Genomic DNA, 21,491 nt, shown 5'->3' on the forward strand with positions numbered 1-21,491 from the left:
TTTAATAAAGTCCTCTGCAATGCCCTGAGGCACACCAGTGTCATCAATAATCACATAAACAGGGAAATACGACATTTTAAAACATGAGGGGTGCTGGAAACCCATCTCCTCACTTTGAACAGCCTTTGTTTAAAACAAATAATTTTATCTCATTTATTTTTGTATCTAACCCCCTTTTTATAAACTGCTCTCTGGAGTAGTGTCTGACTATTAACAACAATCCCCTGTGTAAATAAACGAGACATTCTGACTTCTGCAACCATTTCGTCTGTGGCATAAGTCAGTGCCCCCAGTCAAGACAATTGGAAAACCATTTGGTCTATAACATTTTTAATAGAGTGAACCTTTTAAAAACTGCCAAAAAACTTCTTGGCAGAAAGGAAAGTTATGTTGGGATGGGGGGCAGGGCTCTGTTACCACAGTTTGTATAAGTGTTTCCACATATTGCTGTATTTCAAACACATAGTGGGCTTAAATGAGCTCTAGAATATCAGACACATGCTCAACAGATTTCCCTTCTATTGAGATTATAAAAGACAGAGCGCTTAACCTGAAGGCAGAAAGGGAGAAGGGGATTTGGTGGGGGGGCGCTTTACTTGTGTTGTTTTATTTATTTGATTTTTTTTATCTGGAGGAAAATGATGTATAAAAGAGGTGATTCATTTTGTTCTAAATAAAATACCCTGACGTTAAGAAAAAAAAAAAAGACAACGACAGAGTTCTGGTAAGGAACAAGTTTATACAACATGTATCCTCTGAGCTGTCCACTTATAAAGACTTATTTTTAGTGGTAGATTTGGAATTGAAAATGACAAATGCCAAGAATGAGCTTCATCATTTTTCACGTTCATTAAAATCTACCCCACCTGCAATTTACAATGCATATCTCTTGCCCAACCTCAACTATGCAAGGAGGCGCTGCCAGAGTGAAGGAGCTTCTACTGCCAAAAACGCCAGTACTGGCTACAGCCTCTATCTCCTGCTCACTTGGGGAATGAATCAATTTAATATGGAAAGGGAGAAAAGGCAGACTTGCAGATCATTTCCTTGAGGAATGAGGATATTGCTGTGAGGCTCATTCTCTACAGTCTGTGGTTGCCTTTCTGTGAACGTAAAAACTCCTGAGGCAGAGAATGTCCGTAGAGCTGGTGTTAGAGCTGGGAAGGCCGGGAAGGGGTGAGGACATGGCTTCTTCATGTGCACCATTGTTTTCAGCTTCCTGAGCTCGATGGAGTGTGGAAGAACCTGAGAGCTACTACCATGGGGTGAGACTGTCAGCCAGCCCTGGCAGAGTTCCACTGTGCCATCAGCCAGGTAAAGGCAGCATCACTGAATTCTTTAGGAGATCTTGGGGGCAGATCATACCCATAAGAGTCTTCATTCAAAAAGAAATGCGCCCCAGCACGTTGGGAGTCCGAGGCGGGTGGATCATGAGGTCAGGAGATGGAGACCGTCCTGGCTAACACGGTGAAACCTCATCTCTACTAAAACTACAAAAAATTAGCTGGGTCTGGTGGCGGGTGCCTGTAGTCCCAGCTACTCGGGAGGCTGAGGCAGGAGAATGGTGTGAACCCGGGAGGTGGAGCTTGCAGTGAGCCGAGATCATGCCACTGCACTCCAGCCTGGGTGACAGAGCAAGACTCTGTCTCAAAAAAAAAAAAAAAAAAAAAATGAAATGCAAAAGGCCTGGCTAATCTTCCTCTCAAAGTTGGTCCTCGTGTCTCCTTAAGAGCTAGGGTTAGGATTAGCAGGATAATGCTTCCCTACCCTTGCATGAAAGTGTCTGGGACATTCTTAATTAGCCCTATTATTGTATGGACTTGAAGGCATTGGCAGGTATGGTATGAGTAAGAGAAGCATACAAATTGAATGAAAAGAAATCAGCTCTCTCTCCTCACACCCATTCGTTGTTGATTCCTTGGGGAGTGGTGAGCCTGTTTTCCATGTGAGTAGCAGGTTAAAGTTCATTAAAAGGGCTTTCCATGCTGCCATCAAGATTTTGGACAACTGTCCAGATCCTGGTTTCAAATTGCACTCCTAAATAGAACCAGGGAGCTTCCTGGAGAAACATCTAATTCCAGGGCTAGAAAGGAAAGCACAAGGATGGGTGAAGATGGAATAGCTAATTAGGTCACAAAGTAAAGAAGTGCTCAGAAAAATCATGGGGTCTTGTCAAAAGGAAAGAAAAGAAAGCTTGAGGAGACTCCCACTGGCCAAATTTAGGACAGTTTGAACACCAAAATACATAATAATATCCATTATGGAATCCATGAATCCATACTTATACTATATAAATAAACACATTTATAAATAAATAAATAAATAGAGAAGCAGGGGAAACTCTTGCTTAGAATAGAATGTCAACTGGTAAATGCAGAAAGAATAGTGGAGTAAGAAAATCATCACTTTGTGGCTATCATCATTACCATTGAATCTGGTAAGCATCATCAATGGATGTTATATTTGTTGGTTAAAAGTTGAACGGGGAGCAGAATATTTACACAGCCCCAAAATTTCTTCTCACAGATTAACTATTAATTTCTAAGGGAATTTTACACCAGAGAAACCTGGAGGGCAGCGCCTTAACAAAGTGAACAAAGTGAACACTGCCAGTCATGAGACAAACTGACATCATGTGCTTCCTGATGTAAAATACTAAGTAGGACGTAAAATACTAAGCAGGTCTAATCACATAGAAACCTGAGTCAAATCCACACTGAAGAGCATTCAACTCATCAAACATGTTAAGGTCAGGAAAGACAAAGCAAGTCAGGGAGGGGCCTGGTCCCTCATATCCCTGTGGCTCAGGCTCTGGCTGTGATCAGCTACTGATGAAAAGGTGTGAAAGCATTTGGAAAGGAAAAATATTTGCTTTTTGAGACAACTTTTTCTTAAGTAAATAACACTCAGCAGTTAATGTGTAAAGGGGGAGTGGGTAGCTGACATGTACAGTAGCCAGCCTTTGGTGTGGTCACCACTGTGTAGTCACACACATTGTCTGGAAGGCAGCCAGCCCTCAATAGGACTCAATGGGACTACCACACAGGACACGTTAGGAGCAATGAGCCATGAAAAGACAGGGGACGTATTCAGCTTGTAAAGTACTCTGGAGTCAGATGATGGGGTTCAAATCCCAGCTCTGTGGGCTGAGCAGGCTCCTCAGCTCCCCAAGCCTGCATTTTCTCATCTGGAAAGTGAGAATCACAAGGATGGGCAGATTGAATAAGATTAATCAGTACTTAGAAAGGAGTCTGGCATATAGTATGTGGTCAATAAATATTACTATTTACTATTGTATTATAGTATTATGTGTTATGTAATACAATTACTATTATCATTCATCTTTGTATTCCCATTACCTAACACAGGGCCCGGAAGGCATATGATGTGCTGTTAATAAATGTGTCTTGATGCTCTAACAAAGAGAGAGAAATGCAGGAAACAAGACAGACACTGAAATGTGTAATATGTGAATCATTGTTAAAGATGCAGCTCAGCTCCAGCTATTGTCAAAAACAAGGAAGCGTTATTAGCAGATAAGGAAGCAGGGTCTTTGTGCTGTTCTATCATGAAAGATGATGACTCTGTTAACTTAAAGGATGATTGGGCTGAAGACAAGCTTGAGACTGTCATTCCATATAAGCACTGAGGAAGGTTTGTGGTTCCCAGTTTAGAAAAGCAAGATATACTCAATTCACACTTCCGTGTGAAAACCAAGGAAACAATGTTTTACTGGTAGGTGGTAATGAGAAAATAAACAAGGAGACCTAAGTTTAAGTAAACACATAATTGCAGATGATAAAAGGTATCTGAACATTGTTCCTGGTCATTGATCTCTAATATTTTCCTTTTACATTTGGTCCTAGATTCTAGTCTTTAGCTCTAATGTGGACAAAGAATAGGAAAGACTGAGAGAAACTCAAGTCAGTGTTTCGAGAAGGAAGCACAGAGAATGAAGGACCGTGGTTGGCCTCATACTGGGGCACTGGAAGTGAGTGGAATTTGGTGAGAGAAATCTGTGAAGATTTTCAAGAAGAGATGAGGAAAGCTGAAAAGAGATGTTTTCATCCCTCCCACCTCATCATGCCACCAACTGGGCTCCTTACCTTCACTCACACCTTGACTCATTCTCCTCCTTTCTTTCTCTCCTTTCTAGCCTACCAGTGAAGCTGATGACCTTCCCACCTGAAACTTCAGTGCTGCCCTCCTTAGTGCCTTTGACTTCCTCCATGGCCACTATCCCAGTCAGCCACACCAGTCCTCAGTTCTGGATCATCCTCTACCCTTGTCTTCCATCTTCCCTAATAATTGCCCCTGGCCCTCAGAATACAGACAAAACATGAAACGGAGTGGTGCTAAGTTGGGTTCATTTCATTTACATGCAATTCATCTCAACGACGGGACTATAAGCTCTGTGAAGACCAGCACCATGTCCTGATGACTCCTGTATACTGAGCATCTAGCACAATGCCTGGAACACAGGAGGCTCATTATGTTCTCTTTGTGCCTTATTGAACCTGGCTTTTGCTTCTGTTTGGCAATGCTTTGATCACCTCTTGTGGATTCCTTCCCAGTATTCCTCGGTAATCTACTCTTTCCCTCACTCTCTCTTCTCTTTTTTACATCCTTCCTCCCTCTATTCCTCTTTTCTTTCTTTCTAAAATGCACTCAGAGAAAAAGTTCATATTGTCCATTTCATACAAACCTGACATATCTCTTCTTTCCTCTTCATGTTATATTTATTCCACATACCAATTCTAGTTAGTTTTTCCCCCTTTAAAATGTCTTGGATTCTCACCCTTCTTCACTGTGTTCACAGTCATAACTGAAATGACTCCCCATATTTTCTTCCTGTCTAGGATTAGTCTCTTCTCCTTTTACTTCATCCTTTAATTTGCCACCCAAATAACTTCTTTTATAGAAGGCTTTTATTATTTCAGTCTCCTATTCAAGAGGCTATAGATGTTTTTCTATTTAATTCAACATGTTTAAGCCCTACTCCTAGGCTTGAAAGTGGCTCCACAAACCAATTCTTCCAAACAGAACTGTTTATGAAAAAGAAGGAAATGGAATAATGCAAATTGGAAGAAGCAAAATTAACTTAGGAATGTTGTTGCTTTGTTGCTTTAAGACAGTAAATGTGTGTATGTTGAAGACAGAGGGTACTGACGATGCATGTTAAAGCAAGATGCTGAAAAAAATAAAAGTGGTCGTTAATGAAGATTTCTCTAAAACAATGTAGGAGGAAGGGAGGGAGTTTAGTTTTGAAATTTCAGTATTCCCAGTGAAGCAGTAAGCAAGGCCATCTGCCCATAATGAGCTGAGAAGAGATGAGGACTTTAGAAGGGCTGAGGGAGTTGGAATATTTGCTCATTCACTCACTCATTCATTCCACAGACGTATTGGCCACCTACTGTTACATGTGAATGAACACTCCTAGGTATTTCCCCACTTTTCTCCCATGGCTTCAGCATCTGGCCCAACCACAGAAACACAGACATATCCCCACTCAATTCTGATCTTGTTTGGCTCATTGTTCTAGTCTCCTGGGATCTTCTTGAATCCCAACTCTGTCATCTGATGGTATCTCTTCCAACTTCATGTCATCCTCTGGGAATCTGATAAGTACATGTTCTATATTTTTATTACAAACATTGATAAAAATGTGGAGTGGGGTAGTGCTAAGACACACAGAATACCATGTGAAATTTCCCTCTCTATTTACATGGACTCTTTAACAAGCCCGATTTTGGTGATATCCTGTTGCCTAGGCTGTATCTCTCCACCTCTTCCAATAGGGGAACATAAAACGATCTTGTCAAATGCTTTGCAAAAGTCCAAATGCACCATGCCCACTTCATTTGCCTCATCAAGCTGGCAAATAAATGAGTAATGCTGGCAAATGGAAGAATATAATTAGATTGGCAAGACCTGCTTTTAGCACACCGATGCCAAATGGTCATGATTTCTCTTTCCAGGTGCTTATAAACAACTCCCTTAACTGACAGCTATACGCACTTACCTAGGACCGACAGCAATCTCACTGCTACACATCACGGAATTTTTTTTCTCTTTCTATAAAGCAGAATTATATATGTTGCTAAGCTCTGGCATCTTTATTCCCTTGATTCCGCAGAGATCGTCTCCCTCAGTTTAGAGATCAAATTTGCAAATTTTCTGTGTCACTTAAAAAAAAACATATCCTTTGATAAAATCCTATAGAGATGCATGAAACACTGGTGAAATTTAGGATGTGGATGACACAGGCTGTGAAGCAGACCAGAGTAGAAGACTCTGGAGACTACGGTCAATGTGAGGTTGCTGTCTCTTTAGATGGATTTGGTGTACTGCTGTCTCTGGACACATAAGTGTGGTTTTGAATAGTCATGACTTGAAGCTCTGTCAACCAGAGATTTCTGAAAAATTTGCTTCCAAATAATTTTTCTTCTCTCCTTCTGCCCGTATTGCTCATTCCTGCCATCAGCACCTTCAGAGTACCAAAGTGCAAAATCTACTAACAATTGAGATAGGACTTACCCACTTGCCTAAGCCTGGATAGTCATGTTCCGGATCAAACAGATGCTGGTGCAACTGGAACTCTCGACTGAACTCTGCGGTGTCAGGGGTGTTTTCTAGACATCCATCATCTGCTGCAAACAGCCAAAGGTTTTTGAGGAACGGCCAAGACATTTATCATTATTCTAAGAGTTAATTTATCAAAAACAACTAGGCAGCCAAAGGTCAGAATCTGTTCACATCAGGGGTAACTTAGAACACTAGCAGCCACCTTCCGTCTAGGATCCAGTTAGATAGGATTGCTCATCTCAAACTCCCACTCCTGTGCAGAGACTCATTGGCTGTTCACCAAACCCACTTCCCTTTCCTCCTTAGCACCCAGCTAGACTAATTTCCCAGCCTTGCTTTGCAATCACATGGAGTCATTTGCCTGAGTGGAGGCCAACAGAATGTGGGCACAAGTGATGTATTCCATTCCCAGGCCTGGAAGTGAAATACATCACCTAAAAGCATAAAAACCTCTCATACCATGCTCCACTTCTCCTCATTCCCCACCCCCATCTCCTGGTCAGCTTGTTACATGTTGCCAGGGCAACTGTGGGGGTCAAGTGTAAAGATGGCAGTCTGGGGTGCTAAACCATCCACCGCACCACAGCCTCACCTACCTCTGGCAGGACTTCACACGGGTGAAAAATAAACTTCTATTACGTTGAGCCGTAAAATGTTTTTATCTGTTACGACAGCAAGTGTTTCCTTAAGTAACATACTTCTATTGCACATGACCCACTCTGTTTTCTCCTGAGCAAGCAGTTTAGAAACTACCTTGGCTTCTTGGAGAAAGTACAATACACAACAACAACAATCTCCACACAGCACTTGATGTTGTGTTTTATTGTGATAACAGCTTAAGCTTTGGAGTCAGACAAGAGCAGAGCTCAAGGATCAAATACCAGCTCCTAAGACATAGATAGGCTTAGTTCCTTTGGAAAGTTAACTTGGTCTCTCCAAGTTTGTTCATGTATGTGTGAGATGCAAATAATCGAATACTTACCTACAGGATTGCTGTGAGGAATAGAGATGATTACATTTAGAACACCTGGCACATAATAGGTTTGCAATATGTTTTAGTTCCCTTCCCATCATCTCCCTTTAACTGACAGTTTATACTATGACTGCCCTTTGAAATCAAGCAAGTTTTCCATTCAAATCAAAGAAAGAAGTCTCTCTCAGATGCTGCTTTTATGTAAATTCTATCATTACTAGGCATGATGCTCTAAAAATGAGTCATTTTTCCCATGTCTAATATACTTTAGACAACAGCAATAAAAAGGGGTACAGAGGAGGGATTGTGAATTTTGTGCAGGGTTAGGGGGAGGAAGGAGGGTCTCATTTGAAAGACATCATGAGACATCAAAGTCAATGCTGAAAGGGGGGCTATTTACAATTAGCCAGGTTGTCTAGTTCTTGACACTGCTCTTAAGCTTTCAGTATACAGTCTCTCAGCTCTTAGCAGCATACAGCTAGTGTGGAAGTCATCAGCATTCTGAACAAATCCCTAATGCGGCTCTCCACTTTTCAGTGAGCTATTTATCTAACTTCCACAATATATAGCAATTAACATGTAGGAAAATATACCGATTCAAGAGAGTTCAGGCAATCTGCATATGGCACCTTTATAACCTTTCATAATTGTTTCTGGTGTACCTCTGAGTGGGCCCCGACTGAGATGCAGATAAAGCCTGCTCTAGGAACCGAAGGTGTCTCCAGGCCTGAAAATGTCCCCTAGAATTCACATCCTATCTCTGAGGCTGAGAAGGACTCTCTGAGCTCTGCTGCTCTATCCAGGGTGAGTGGGCCATGATTCAGAGGAAAGCATGGCATGAAAGGAGAAGTCGAGGTTTTATTCTTGGATTGCTCAGCTGTGCTGTGTTGTGTCATAATTCAAGCAATTCCTCACAAATAATGGCTAAATGTAGCAAGTGATTTCATTCTTGGAATGCAGATTGTGGCAGAACAAAGAATGAGGGAATATGTTAGTTTCATGGAAGAACAGCAAAGGAAATGGCAGACAACCTGTGACAAGAAAGTGTCTGGATTTGTGATTTTGTCCAATTCTACCAGGCCAGCTTGATTGCTGTCCTCTCAGAGCTCCTAAGTGCACAGACTAGAGCTTGATTCCATAGGTCTGTATGATTTTGTGTTTTTATTGTTTTTGTTTTCAGACAAGCTAGAACTACACTGTATGCTCTTTGGAGGCATTGCCTATGTCTTCCTTCCACAGGTGAAGAGATTAAGGCTGAAGAAAGTGAAAGTGGCATACTACAGTCAACACTAGAGCTCAGATCTCTTGGCTCAAACTCTGGACCTCTTTCCATTCTCCTGTAATATTCTCCAACTTCAGTGTGCACTAGAACCAAGAGGAGGACTAGTTACAACAAATTCCTGGGTCCCACCCCCAGAATCTTCTGATTCAATAGGTTGAATGCGAGTAGGACCTGCGAAGTTGCATTTTTAGCAAGTTTCCAGGTGCTGCTGCTGCTGGTGGTGGTCCTGGAATCACACTTTAAGAACCACTGTACTGTACCATATCCAGTGGATTTAACAGTGGAGAATGTCGCTCTCTAAACTCTGATCTAGTCTTTCTTCCTACCCATCCAAAACCCTACAAGCAAGTAGAAGGTGGCTGAAATGATTAGAGCCAGGCAGTGATTCAGGTTTTCCTGCCTTCCTGGCCCAGTAGCCACACATTGGCTTGGTCACATCCAACTGCTTTGGTTGTTCTGCCCCAAGATGGAAGCTTTGTGCCCCACGGAAAACAGAGGCCTCATCCTAAATGAAAGGAGGAGCATCTTTTTTAAGACAGTCGCTTTCAGAGACAGCCTGCACTGTGTTTAAGAAAAGCTGAGGTCAGACTAGTTATGGGTATCATGAGAAAAAAAAGTCTGGGTGTGGTAGCTCACACCCATAATCCCTGCACCTTGGAAAGCCAAGGTGGGAGGATTGTTTGAGCTCTGGAGTTTGAGCTTAGCCTGGGCAACATAATGAGACCCCACCTCTGCAAAAAATTTAAAAATTAGCTGGGCATGGTGGCGCACACCTGTTGTCCCAGCTACTTGGAAGGCTGAGGCAGAGAATTATTATAATTGTGCCACTGCACTCCCACCTGGGCAACAAAGTAAGACCCTATCAAAAAAAAAAAAAGAAAAGAAAAGAAAAAGAAAAAAAGTTGAGTAGTCAATGTTATCACAACTTTCAGAGCAACAGTATGTCCTGGTGGTTGAGTACACAGTCCTTAATCAGGTAGGCTTGGGTTTGAGTCTTGGTTCAGCTACTTGTTACCTGGATAACCTTGTGCAAGTTACCCTCTAAGTTTCTGTTTTCTTAATATAAAGTAGAAATAATATTAGATTGGTGCAAAAGTAATTGCGGTTTTTCCTATTGAAAGCAATGGCAAAAACTGCAATTACTTTTGCACCAACCTGATAAATACCAACTATTATTATTATTAGGCTTGCAGGAAAAGACTACTCTGGTGCTAGAAGCTAACACAAGCCCAAGGTAAGAGGTGCATTATTTACTAGGGGCAGCAAAGCTAATTATAATCAGGATGACATTTAAAGAGTCCTTACTCTGTGCTAGGTGCTGTGCTAAAATGCTTTACATGGATAATTTTATTTAATTCCCACAATGACCTCCATTTTGCAAATAAGGAAATTGAGGTACAAAGTGGTTAATTAACTTGTTTAAGGTCACACAGGTTGACCTGGTGCTTGAACTCAGGTAGTCAGAGTCTAGAGCCACTACTCTTAACCAGCAAGGTCAGCTGCTCAAAGCCGGATGTAAGTGAAGCCCACTCACCATTCTCTATGGCTTTAGTGGGTAGGAAAGTGGGTGGGATGCATGAACAACATAGGAAATTTCAACCTTCTTCCTTAACCAGCTTCTTCCTGAACCTCTTCTCTCCCATGCCACCTCCTGGCCCCCAAATAAACAGGATTTTAGGATAGATGCTAACTCGGTGTTGATGTGTGACACTGTTAGAATGTCGACTGTCATGATCAGTGACGAAAACAAACAGGCATGGATAATACACAAACTAACTACTTCCAAAGACATTAAAACTCAGCAGAAGTTGTATCATGGAAAAGGAAAAAAAAGTGTTTCCCCTTCCATTAAAAGAGTAGCAAGTGGAGGCCGGGCACGGTGGCTCACGCCTGTAATCCCAGCACTTTGGGAGGCTGAGGAGGGCGGATCACGAGGTCAGGAGATTGAGACCATCCTGGCTAACACAGTGAATCCCCGTCTCTACTAAAAATACAAAAAAAATTAGCCAGAAGTGGTGGCGGGCGCCTGTAGTCCCAGCTACTCGGGAGGCTGAGGCAGGAGAATGGCGTGAACCTGGGAGGCAGAGCGTGCAGTGAGCCGAGATCGCGCCACTGCACTCCAGCCTGGGCGACAGAGCAAGACTCCGTCTCAAAAAAAAAAAAAAAAAAAAAAAAAAGAGTAGCAAGTGCAGAAAAGTGCATCAATTCCCAAAGAAGGGGAGACACAGAAAGAAACTAAAGGCTTGGCAAGGGAAAATCCTATGTGGGTGTGTCTGAACACAGAGCTCACACAAAAATTCTAGAATAAATTTCCCCTTCCCATCTACTCACAAATACACAGGGGCTCATCAGAATGGAAATAACAATTTCTGGGAATATTTGTAGCTGATGTTAGAATTTCTGTTTTCCTTCCAAAGCCCCAACTTCCCATGGGAACCCAAGGGCATGTCCGTTACCTGTTTTTCCAACAGGACAGGGATTTGGAGGGTCTGGGTACCCCTGGTCCTCACTAAAGTCCTTAGGAATGTTGTCTCCAGTCAACTCTGCGACGATGTTGGGGATGTTGCCAAAAGGACCCAAATGCTGAAGTCCTTCATGAGCTCCACCTGTGAGGGAATCAGAAGTAGTTCACTGCAGTGCAATTCAATTAATTTCAACTAATATTTATTCAGGTATATCACACAGGAAAAGCCCTGTGCCTTCTGCTGTGAGGAGAGAAAAATAAATGAAATGGTTCTTGCCTTCTAGGGGTTTAGAAATTTAGTTGCAGAAACAGACACATACTGTACACATATTATTTCCATACAAGGCAAATTGTATATTATCCTGTAAAAGAAATCTTAATACAGCATCATGAGAGCATGGGAAAGGGTCCAGGCCTGGTGGCTCATGCCTGTCATTGCAGCACTTTGGAAAGCCGAGGTAGGCGAATCACCTGAGGTCAGAAGTGCAAGACCAACCTGGCCAACATAATGAAATCCCGGCTCTACTAAAAAAAAAAAAAAATGCAAAAACTAGCCGGGCATGGTGGCAGTTGCCTGTAATCCCAGCTACTCAAGAGGCTGAGGCAGGAGAATCACTTGAACCGAGAAGTGGAGGTTGCAGTGAGCCAAGATCATGCCACTGCACTCCAGCCTGAGTGACAGCGCAAAACTCTGTCTCAAAAAAACAAAACAAAAAAAGAGCATGGGAAAGGGAGAGTTCCATTTGGCTGATGGGATGGGAGGGCTTCTTGGAAAAGCTGGAAACTGAGTGGCATCAGCACAGATGGGTAGGGCTCTGGAAGCTGGGCGTGGAGCTTGGGCAGGACTTGGGGCAAGAAAGGAAGGCAATTGCCATCCAGATATACAGGCTGAAAGCACATTATGAAAAAAGATAAGGTCACTGTTATCCTGCTATTTTAGCTCAACCACTTAAAATTTGGTGTACTTACTCCAATTGTTGCTAGGTGTCTTTTTATCCTAAGTATATATTCATGTTTACTTAATATTAAAGCACAAGCATCTTTCCATTTGGCTGCATGGTCTCTATTCCTGTAATTGTAAATGGCTATGTAGTTTTTAGTCCAATGGCTGTACGACAACATATTAACCACTCCCCTATTGTGAGACATTTAATGTTTCCCAATTCATTTTAGACATTTAATGTTTTCCATATTTTGGATTAATTTTCCTCAGGAGAGATTCTCAGAAGTCAGATTACTGGGTCAAAGGCTATAAAACATTTTAATGACTCTTGATATTGTATTGCCAAACTGTTTTCCGAAAAGGAGGTGCCAATTTATAAGCCATCACCAGCAAAATATGAAATACGACTTTTGCAACATTCTCACCAGCATTGGGTTTTATGAAAATCAATTTTTATATTTTCTTTGCTAATTCAAATTTTTAAAAATTACTATTTTGAATGTCTTTGATTACCAGCTTGGTCAAATATCTTCCCACATGTTTACTAATTTTAATTTCTTTTATGTGAGCTGTTTGTTTATGCTCTTGGAATTTCAATGTTTTTCTTATCAATTTGTATGAACATTTTACATAATAAAGATACAAGGCCTTTGGCTGTTGCATTTTCTGAAAATATTTTCCGAAAATATTTTCCCATGTTGTCTGACTTTGAATTCTGGTTACTATTATAGTATTTTGCTAACATACGTTTTTAATATTATGTAGTCAGATTTGTCATTTTTATTCTCCTTTGTGATTTCTTCTTACTCTTCTAAATGCACAAAATCGTTGCCCCTTCAGAAGTACTACTGACATTTGGATCATTCTTTTAATTTTCTATTTGTAGTTAACTCTTTAATCCATGTTATTTATTTTAGTCTATGTAAAACAGTTAACCAATTATCCCACCAGCATTTGCTAAGTAATTCTGTCCTTTCCTACTTGTTTCATGTCTCTAACAAATACTTAAGTGTCTCATACATACCAAAACCTACTCTGAGCACCAAAACACAGCAGTGAATAAGAACAACTTATACTCCAAATTTTGTTTTACCAAGTTACCAAGTTAACATACCAATGCATGTTAATTTCTGGACTTTCTTTTCTTGTAGCCTTAACATCCTATAAGGCTCATGAAGCTTCCTTTTCCAGGACCACAGCAGATCATTTCTTAGAAGGATTTCATACTTACCAACTCCATGAGGACATAGGAGCCCCACACTCACAGTTCCCCTAATGCACAATCATGGTGTACGCAGACCAATACAGGACCGGCTGGTTTACAATCAAAAGGTGCCTTGGTGTGAATGAAATTTGAGCAAAATCAGGCAAAAAGAACACCATGCTTCCATCTTCTCATGAAGGAGGATCCTGCCACAGGCTGGATTAGTTAAGTCTAGTTGAATGAGGCTCCCTTGTCCCTGGTTGAACACTAGCACTTGCCTTTGTTGTTTTGGCTGAACCAGCTCTTCGCTGGATTCACACTTTTTTCCCCCCTTGGAAATGTTAATATATTCAGTAGAATCATGACTAGATCTCAGTGTCCTGGGGATCATATTTTCTCTCTGAAGTGACATTGCATCACTCTTGTCTTTGTGTGCTGTGTTGATTAAAGTTTAACCTTAAAAGACAATCTTACCTCTGCTGATTCTTCTAGCCCCCACATTCAGGCAACATCAACTGGTTATTTGTTTTGTTTACATTTATATTATATTTCATTGCTTTGTAATGAGAAGGATGAGAAGTATCTAGCCCAGATCTAGGTCACTGCTTTGTAATGAGAGAAAGTGTAAAATATCTGCATTAAAAAAAATGGTATTTCTTTTGTAAACTACCATATTATTTTTGTAAATTTTCCATGTGAATATGTATCATAAGGTATTTTATATAACCCATAAACATCTAAATATAGCCAATTTATCAATATTTTAATTATATTCTTTTTATATCCATATTCATATTTTAGTCTATCATAATCTGATGGCTATATGTTAAAATCTACTACTAACAATAAGTGACTGTCATTCTCTTATTTCTTACTGTTTTTATCATTTTGATGCTGTGCTAGTTAGCTTATCCAAGGGTATAAATGTTTCATTTTAATTGTGTTGGTAATTGGCCGCTAAATATAAACTGATAAATCAGATGTTGATTTATAGTTCTATTAGCTTGCCACTCTCACTCTGTTGATTTGTGTTTAATTGGTAAATCTTTGATTATCCTTTTATTTTTAACCTTTCTGCATCTTTCTGATGATTCATCCAGTTCATTTGTGATAGCTACCTTCACAGCTAGTGTAGGGATATATATGATTCCATTAACCCAATAGATGCAAAGGTTAGACATATCAGTATACTTGGTATTGATATATTTGAAGCTTTATATAATGTTGGCACTATAGACATCACTGTGCTTGCTATAGGGCAGGCTCTCTGGTGTGTCAATACATGTCTCAACTTTTGAAAGCACCCTAGCATTAAGTGCCAGGAATTATCCAACTTGGCTCAAGGCGGAATGCGTGTCTTAATGCTCCATTAGTAATTAATGAAGGAAGCAAACAGTTTCCCTTATGGAAGGTCTGCCAAGGCTCTGTTTACCTCTGTGCACCAGTGCCATTAAAATGAATGCAGCACTTGTTAGGAAGCAACAGATGTTTAGCACTAGGCAGATAGATTAGAACACAGACTCTTTTTAAACTGCATTTAATGATGTCGGATCAAGAAACACTCACTGAGGTAGGAACTGAGGGAGATATGCAGAAGTAAAAAATGCTGTCCTTTGCACTCCAGGAGCTAGAATTTTATAGACAATTAAACAGGTATAGAAAATATAATAATTTTAACATTATACAGTTGCAAAGGGCCAAATGCCAGTTATCTGGTTCATTATAATATTTAGGTTATATTGATCTATTGTACCTGAAGCCAAGTCAAACAAAATAATATGATGCTATGGATGCCATTTGGTCTATTCATCCCAGCCCCCTTAACTATCTTACTGCACTAACCAACAACAAATAACTTAATCTAAAAATATGTATTGAGCACATAATATATAATCAAAACCTGGGCTAGGTACTAGAGGGTCAATGACGAACCAGATAAATGTAGGCTCTGCTCTCATAGTTCATAGAGAAACAAAAAGAAACAAACATAATACAGCCAGTTGTAATGCACCGATAATGTAACCTGGATACGGCAGTGTGTCACAGTTGTGTAGAGGAGAAGTATCTAGCCCAGATCTAGGTCATGGAAGACTTCCTGTAGCAACATACTGTGTAGCAATAATTGTTAGGTGCTATAGAAGACATAAATGTGAAAGACATAGTTCTTGTTCTCTAGTTCGTTCTTCATTCTAGTTGGTTACCCATGACTAACACAATAAGCCAGTAGTACATAATAAGATACATTCCCAACATAATGTATTATAGTATAGACAATAGATGGTGGTATAGAGAACAGACCATTGTACAAAGCTAGGTTGGAGAGAAATTAAGAAGTTCTGCTCTAAGAGTGTTGCTGAAACTCAGGAGTGAAGTGATAAGGATTGGAATTAGGGTGGCTGCAACATGAGTTAAATAAGATTTCTAGCAGTGCACAGGAGAGAGATGAGTCAAAAGCTTGTGAGGTTTCAAAATCTGATTTGAGAAAAGAATACCATCAATAAAGATAGGATCTTTCACTTACAGCTTTGAAATTATTTCAGGCAATTAATTAATCCTGTCCTGTGATGATGTTTTATTTATGTTTCCACCACAGCCACGGCACTCTACAAATGTCTCTAGAATAAATGGAAAATATTTAATTCTTGCCAAATGAGTTTTAAGCCCAGTTGCGTTTATATAAACTTTGCTTTATATAATAAAATTGGTACCATGCAGCTGTTTATTTCTAAGCTCTAGATATCAAATCATTGGTAGACTTTCTTTGTATTGCCATGGCAATAAAGTTGCACTCAGATGTAATTGTCAAGGGAGTGAGAAAGAAGGAGAGTTGGTCTTATTTGAGTCAGAACTCTTAAATCTCTTTCTTGGCCTGTGCTGGAACCCTCCATAAAAATCTGCCAATCTTTTGACCGCATCCTGCTCTTCTCTGCATTCTCACCCTCTGCTATGTGCCTCCAATTCTCCCTTCGGTACGTATCCCTTTGAGGTTGGCAATTCAGTTGGGAAGTTGACCTGGTTGGTTTCAGTCTCTCCCTGGCCTTGGAGATCTGATCAACCTCAGCTCCAAGCTTTGCCACTCACGGTCTTGTTCGGTGTCAACAGAGCCCCCAACAGCACTCCCAAGGACAAGCAGCTGCAGTCTAACAACTCCAATGATTGCTTGTCCAGAAGAGGGCACTAACTTTTCTAGTTACTTAAAAACTCCCTTGGGTTTCAAATCCATTTTCCTGTCTCTATGATTTTGAAGATCAGTTGTTAGTACCTAGTAAACAGAAATATGAAAATTAAATCTTTCTGACCCCCAAAGTTTTACTTGGCTCTGAACAGTCATGGCCTTTTTGTTGCACTGGTAGGGTTTTTTTTCATTGTTTAATTTTAGAGTAAATCTATGTTATCACATTTTATCATGATATAATTCGATTCTCCAAAATGTTGTGCATAAAAAACAAAATCTGAATTAACTGAGGTTTCTGATTTTAGTACCATCTCACTTATCTCTTTAGAGAGAATGTGCTGTTTCATGTAGTATTCAGATCACTGAAGCATCGGTTTAAGATCAAGATTTATTTAACCATTTTAAAGGAGAATTTTCCACTATGAATATTAGGTAAATACTTTAAACAGCAGGAGAATATGACTTTGCCTGTTCTTGATAATTTGGGACTATTACTGGGAATATCAACTACTATACAGTGTTGTAACAGTGTATTCTCAGAGTATTAAAGGGCATTTGGATATAAAACTATATTAAATGGGCCGGGCGCGGTGGCTTACGCCTGTAATTCCAGCACTTTGGGAGGTGGAGGCAGGTGGATCACAAGGTTACGAGTTCAAGACCAGCCTGGCCAAGATGGTGAAACCCCCATCTCTACTAAAAATACAACTACAGGCAGGCGCCTGTAATCCCAACTACTCGGGAGGCTGAGGCAGGAGAATCACTTGAACTTGGGGGGTGGAGGTTGCAGTGAACTGAGATCATGCCACTGCACTCCAGCCTGGGTGGCAAAGTGAGACTCCGTCTCAAAAAAAAAAAAAAAAAACCTATATTAAATGGTCCCAGATGCAATAGTTTTTAATGTTCTTTGTCACCTCACTCCTTCTAAGTTATTAATTCTAGTCATCCCAAATCCTTTCCATAATGAAATACAACAAATTGAGAGTGCACCTAGGCCCTGCAAGTCTCTTCTAATTTTACCCTCCCCCGCACAACACACACACACACACACACACACACACAAGGGGATCTTATCCAAATGTGGATTCTGATTCAAGGTGAAGAGTGGGGCCTGAGATTCTGCATTCCTCACAAGCTCCCAGATAGTGCAGATGCTGTTGGTCCATGAGCCACATTTTCAGCAACAAGGGGCTAGAAAATGAGAGAGCCAGGCTTATTAGAATTATATATAAAATGAGATAAAATTAGCTCCAAGAGAGTGCCTTGGTGATCTTGCTTTATGGAATTTGTGACATCGGTGTGGCTGCTAAGAACCTTCTTAAAAGTCTGCAGTTTCAGATAAAGGGGCTGTCACTGCCATTGCAGTCCTTTTCCTTAAAGTTTTACTCTACAGAGGCACTTGCTCACACTTTGCAAGGAAAGGCTCATGCTGCCCCATTTCTTACTTACACTAATTCTGTGGGAATTAGAGGTAAACACCTCCCTTGAACGTGAGTTCTCATAGTATAAGTGATGTCCTTTGCAGAGCCTGATGACGTCCCACCACGATGCAAGGGCTCTCCTGGCTGGGGCTAGTGGAGGCAGTTCTGATGGAAGTTAAGGTTGGTCAGAAATTAACAACATAAATGGGAACTGCGTTACTTCGCCACTCTTTTTTTTTTTTGTAATGTTATGGTTTCAACAATTTCAAAGTGCTTTCACCCTTATTAAAAACGTCCTAGTGAGGTCAGTAGGACAAGAATCACTATTCATCATTCTAAATGAGAAAGTGAGACCTGGGGAAAGGTTTCTTGCCTAAAGCCACTCAGCAAGTTGGTGCTATTTTGGATTCCAGCCCTGTGTCCACTCTGCAGTGGCACTGTGAGAGCCCCAACAAGGCCTTCTGCGTCTATTCACACCCTTTCCAGTGCGTTTCCGTCTTCCAAAGATGAGCTGCAGCTCCACAGCCACAGTTGGTAGAATGACCTGTCGGGGTAACTGGGGTCTCGCATAGTTTCCAGGTCACTCAGGGGATCTCCAGTGTCAGTGACTACTGCAGAGCCAGGCCCCGGCAAAATGGCTCTGAGATGCGACGCCACCTGTCGGCCTCACCACCATGGTTCCTTCGCACCTGAGTGCCCCCCTCACGCCGGAGGTTTGGAACATCCGGACAACCCCTGCCCTCCAGACTCTGCCACACAACTGGGGAACACCCTGACAAGCCCGCAGCCAGCGTCGTCCCATTCGCACCCCTCATGCTGCCTGCAGCCCTGGGGACTCACGCAATTGGGCACTGGCGCTGGGCAATAAAGGAGAATTGTGGTGGGGCAGCCTGGTGCCAGGGAGCCAGTCGCCCATCTCGTAAAAAGGGAGTTCTGTGAGGAGCGTCTGGCAGGGAGTGGGCATACTCCCCTGAATACCAGCCATTCGGCTGAAGGGAACGGGTCCAGCAGTTTTCACTTACGTTACCACAAACAGCAGTTGCTAAAAATACACTGCGGTCTCGATACATCATTCAGAAAGCGACGGACCAGTTTTCCTTTTGTCAGCGGTCTGGGAGCCTGAAGCAGTCGGATGGGGCACTCCAGACACCGCCTGGCCTCCTTTGGTTTCCCCTCAGACTCTGACAGAGCTGAAGGTGCCAGCGCGAGAGAGCCCGAGGAGACCAGGAGAGAAGGTGGAGAGGCGGCAAGGCTCCCCAGGCTAAGGGAAGGCAAAGCGGAGTGGGGCGAGGAAGGGGCGGGGTGGCTCCTTCTGGAGGCCACAGAACAGCCTAGGACTCCCTGAGGCGACACCGGCCACAGGCACCAGGCACTGGGGGCTAAGAGAAGCCCCGAGACCCAGAAATCTCCTTCCTAAGGTCCAACTTGCCCCAAAAGTTTTTTTTTTTTCGCAACTTGAGGCAAACACATACACAATTTTATAAAAAGCACAATCACTTGTCCACAACCAGAGGGTTCATCAGTCAGCTTCTGTACAATCTGCGCTTGGTTTCTCCTTCTCAGTAAGCAATCAGGCAGTTCCACCACACGTTAGTGTCTCCACAGGAAAGAAGAAGACAGAGGCAAGGAGAAACAGCAGGAGAGGGACAAACAGATTGGCCCCTAGGAATGGGGAAAGGAGGCTGAAAGAAATGGCCAACATGAGGGTGGAACTTCACATTTTAGATGTCTGACTCCCAGTTTCTGCTTCCTGCATCCCAAGTAATTGAAGTAAGATAAAAGAAAAGAACGGAGTCATTTCCACACATCCTTTCGCAAAATTCACTCTATGTATTAAGACCTTTTGGCCTTGACCCCTGGTGAGAAATGAGGGTCCCAACATTCAAACCTATTTAAGAAAAGCAACTATTTTCATTTACTGGGGACCTACAGAAATGAGAGCACTTTTTATACAAAGAGGCTTTTATAGCTTCCTGTTGTTAGGGCCCTGAGTTCAAGTCCACATTCTGCCACACACTATGGGATTCTCATAACCTCCCAATCTCACTGGACACCAATTTCTCCCCTTTTAACCTGGGGATAACATGCTTGTGAGAGGATACAAATCGGATACTGTATGTAAAATGCTTACCTCAGTACCTGGTATGTAATAAGCACTCCGTGAATGTTAGCTGCTTTTCCTATCTAGTCAACATTTCCTAATAGCACAATTAACAGAGCCGAAATTAATGATCCTGCATATTTTTCATTGTGGTGATCATGGTCCTGTGTTTGAGGACAGGGCTCAGGACATCTGAGCTTTTTACTAACATCGGTGCCTCCTCATCAATTCAAAACTAAATAAAGTCATGCTTTGCCTAACAAAGTTACAAATCCAGGCAGCATAATCCCTTCTCCCAAGGAGCTTGCTCTTCAATAATAGGGGACAAAATATGTCCACATAAACACACATCTGATGTTTGTGCCTGGTGGAAGAGACCATGAGCACTAGCGGAGAAGAGAAATTTGACTCCCATAATAAGAAAATGAACACATGATCGTTTATACTTAGAGATGGATATTATCACCTCAGCTCTCCTCCCTAGGAACAGAATTTAGTTTAAGCTGTTTAGAATGGTGAGGGTTTATGTTGCAATATCCACATTCTCTAAACTCACACGACAAGTGACCCCAAAGCACACAGCATTTGGTAATTGAGAAAAACAAAGGAATGATTCTATCTGTGCTGAATTGGCTTATTCATTGACTTGCCTCAGGGCAGAGGGCTGGCCCTGGCAGTTTGCTAGAGTGATCCTTCTGCTCTGAATTCGAGCCTGGTCTCTCACAGGGACTGCCCCACATAGCCGGCAAGGGCAGACACCCCAGCTGGCACTATCCTGTCCTTGTAGGAGAGATCTAATTTGGGTTGAGCCTGTTGGCAGATAAGCAAAATGAAACCCATTTGGATATTTTGTCTTGAAAGGCATTTGTTTTCATTCCTTCTCTTTCTTCTTCTGCTTTCCCCCCTCATACTAGGATCTAAAATACTCAGGCTCCTTGGGGACCAAAGCCAACATTATCATCATCTACTCAGAGGCACGCAAACAGTGAAGGCAGAGACGCAAATTCTGAGTGCACTGCATTTGTAGCTTTCACATCTACATGTGGTCCCAATTTAGGATCACAAGCAGAGTTGTTTATTTTAGAAAAGCTTTTTAGTTCACTTTTAAGGTATATTGCTTAAGCATTGCTTGCTTTTCAAAAGGCGAAAACGTGTATTTTTTTTTTTCTGAAGTGGTGTTTGTTTTGGCTGTTTACTCATTTGCAAAAGTTCAAATTTTATCCTATGAATTTAACTAATTTTTCTGTAGTCACCACAAACCCCACCCCCTCTAACACATACACGCAAAACCCCAGAATAAAATAATTTGGAAATGAAGCATTTTTAGGAGAGGTGTGAATGTA

The 21,491-nt window shown here is 41.6% G+C and overlaps 1 protein-coding gene across 4 annotated transcripts in view; it reads right to left on the reverse strand.

The window, feature by feature from the left end:
- SCG5 (secretogranin V) overlaps positions 1-21,491 on the reverse strand; it is a 56,764-nt gene that overhangs the window by 5,556 nt on the left and 29,717 nt on the right. For 2 of the 4 annotated variants that reach the window (XM_012507423.2, XM_012507422.2), the window contains exons 3-4: positions 11,297-11,446; positions 6,538-6,647 (exon numbers count right to left, since the gene is read on the reverse strand). In XM_012507423.2, the coding sequence (XP_012362877.1) occupies positions 6,538-6,647; positions 11,297-11,446 (260 nt within the window). Of the gene's footprint in view, positions 1-6,537; positions 6,651-11,296; positions 11,447-21,491 lie in introns of all 4 variants that reach the window. The other 2 variants (XM_003272779.3, XM_012507421.2) reach the window with 1 other exon arrangement.

Source organism: Nomascus leucogenys, chromosome 6 (assembly GCF_006542625.1).
Source record: "Nomascus leucogenys isolate Asia chromosome 6, Asia_NLE_v1, whole genome shotgun sequence".
Lineage (NCBI taxonomy): Eukaryota > Metazoa > Chordata > Mammalia > Primates > Hylobatidae > Nomascus > Nomascus leucogenys.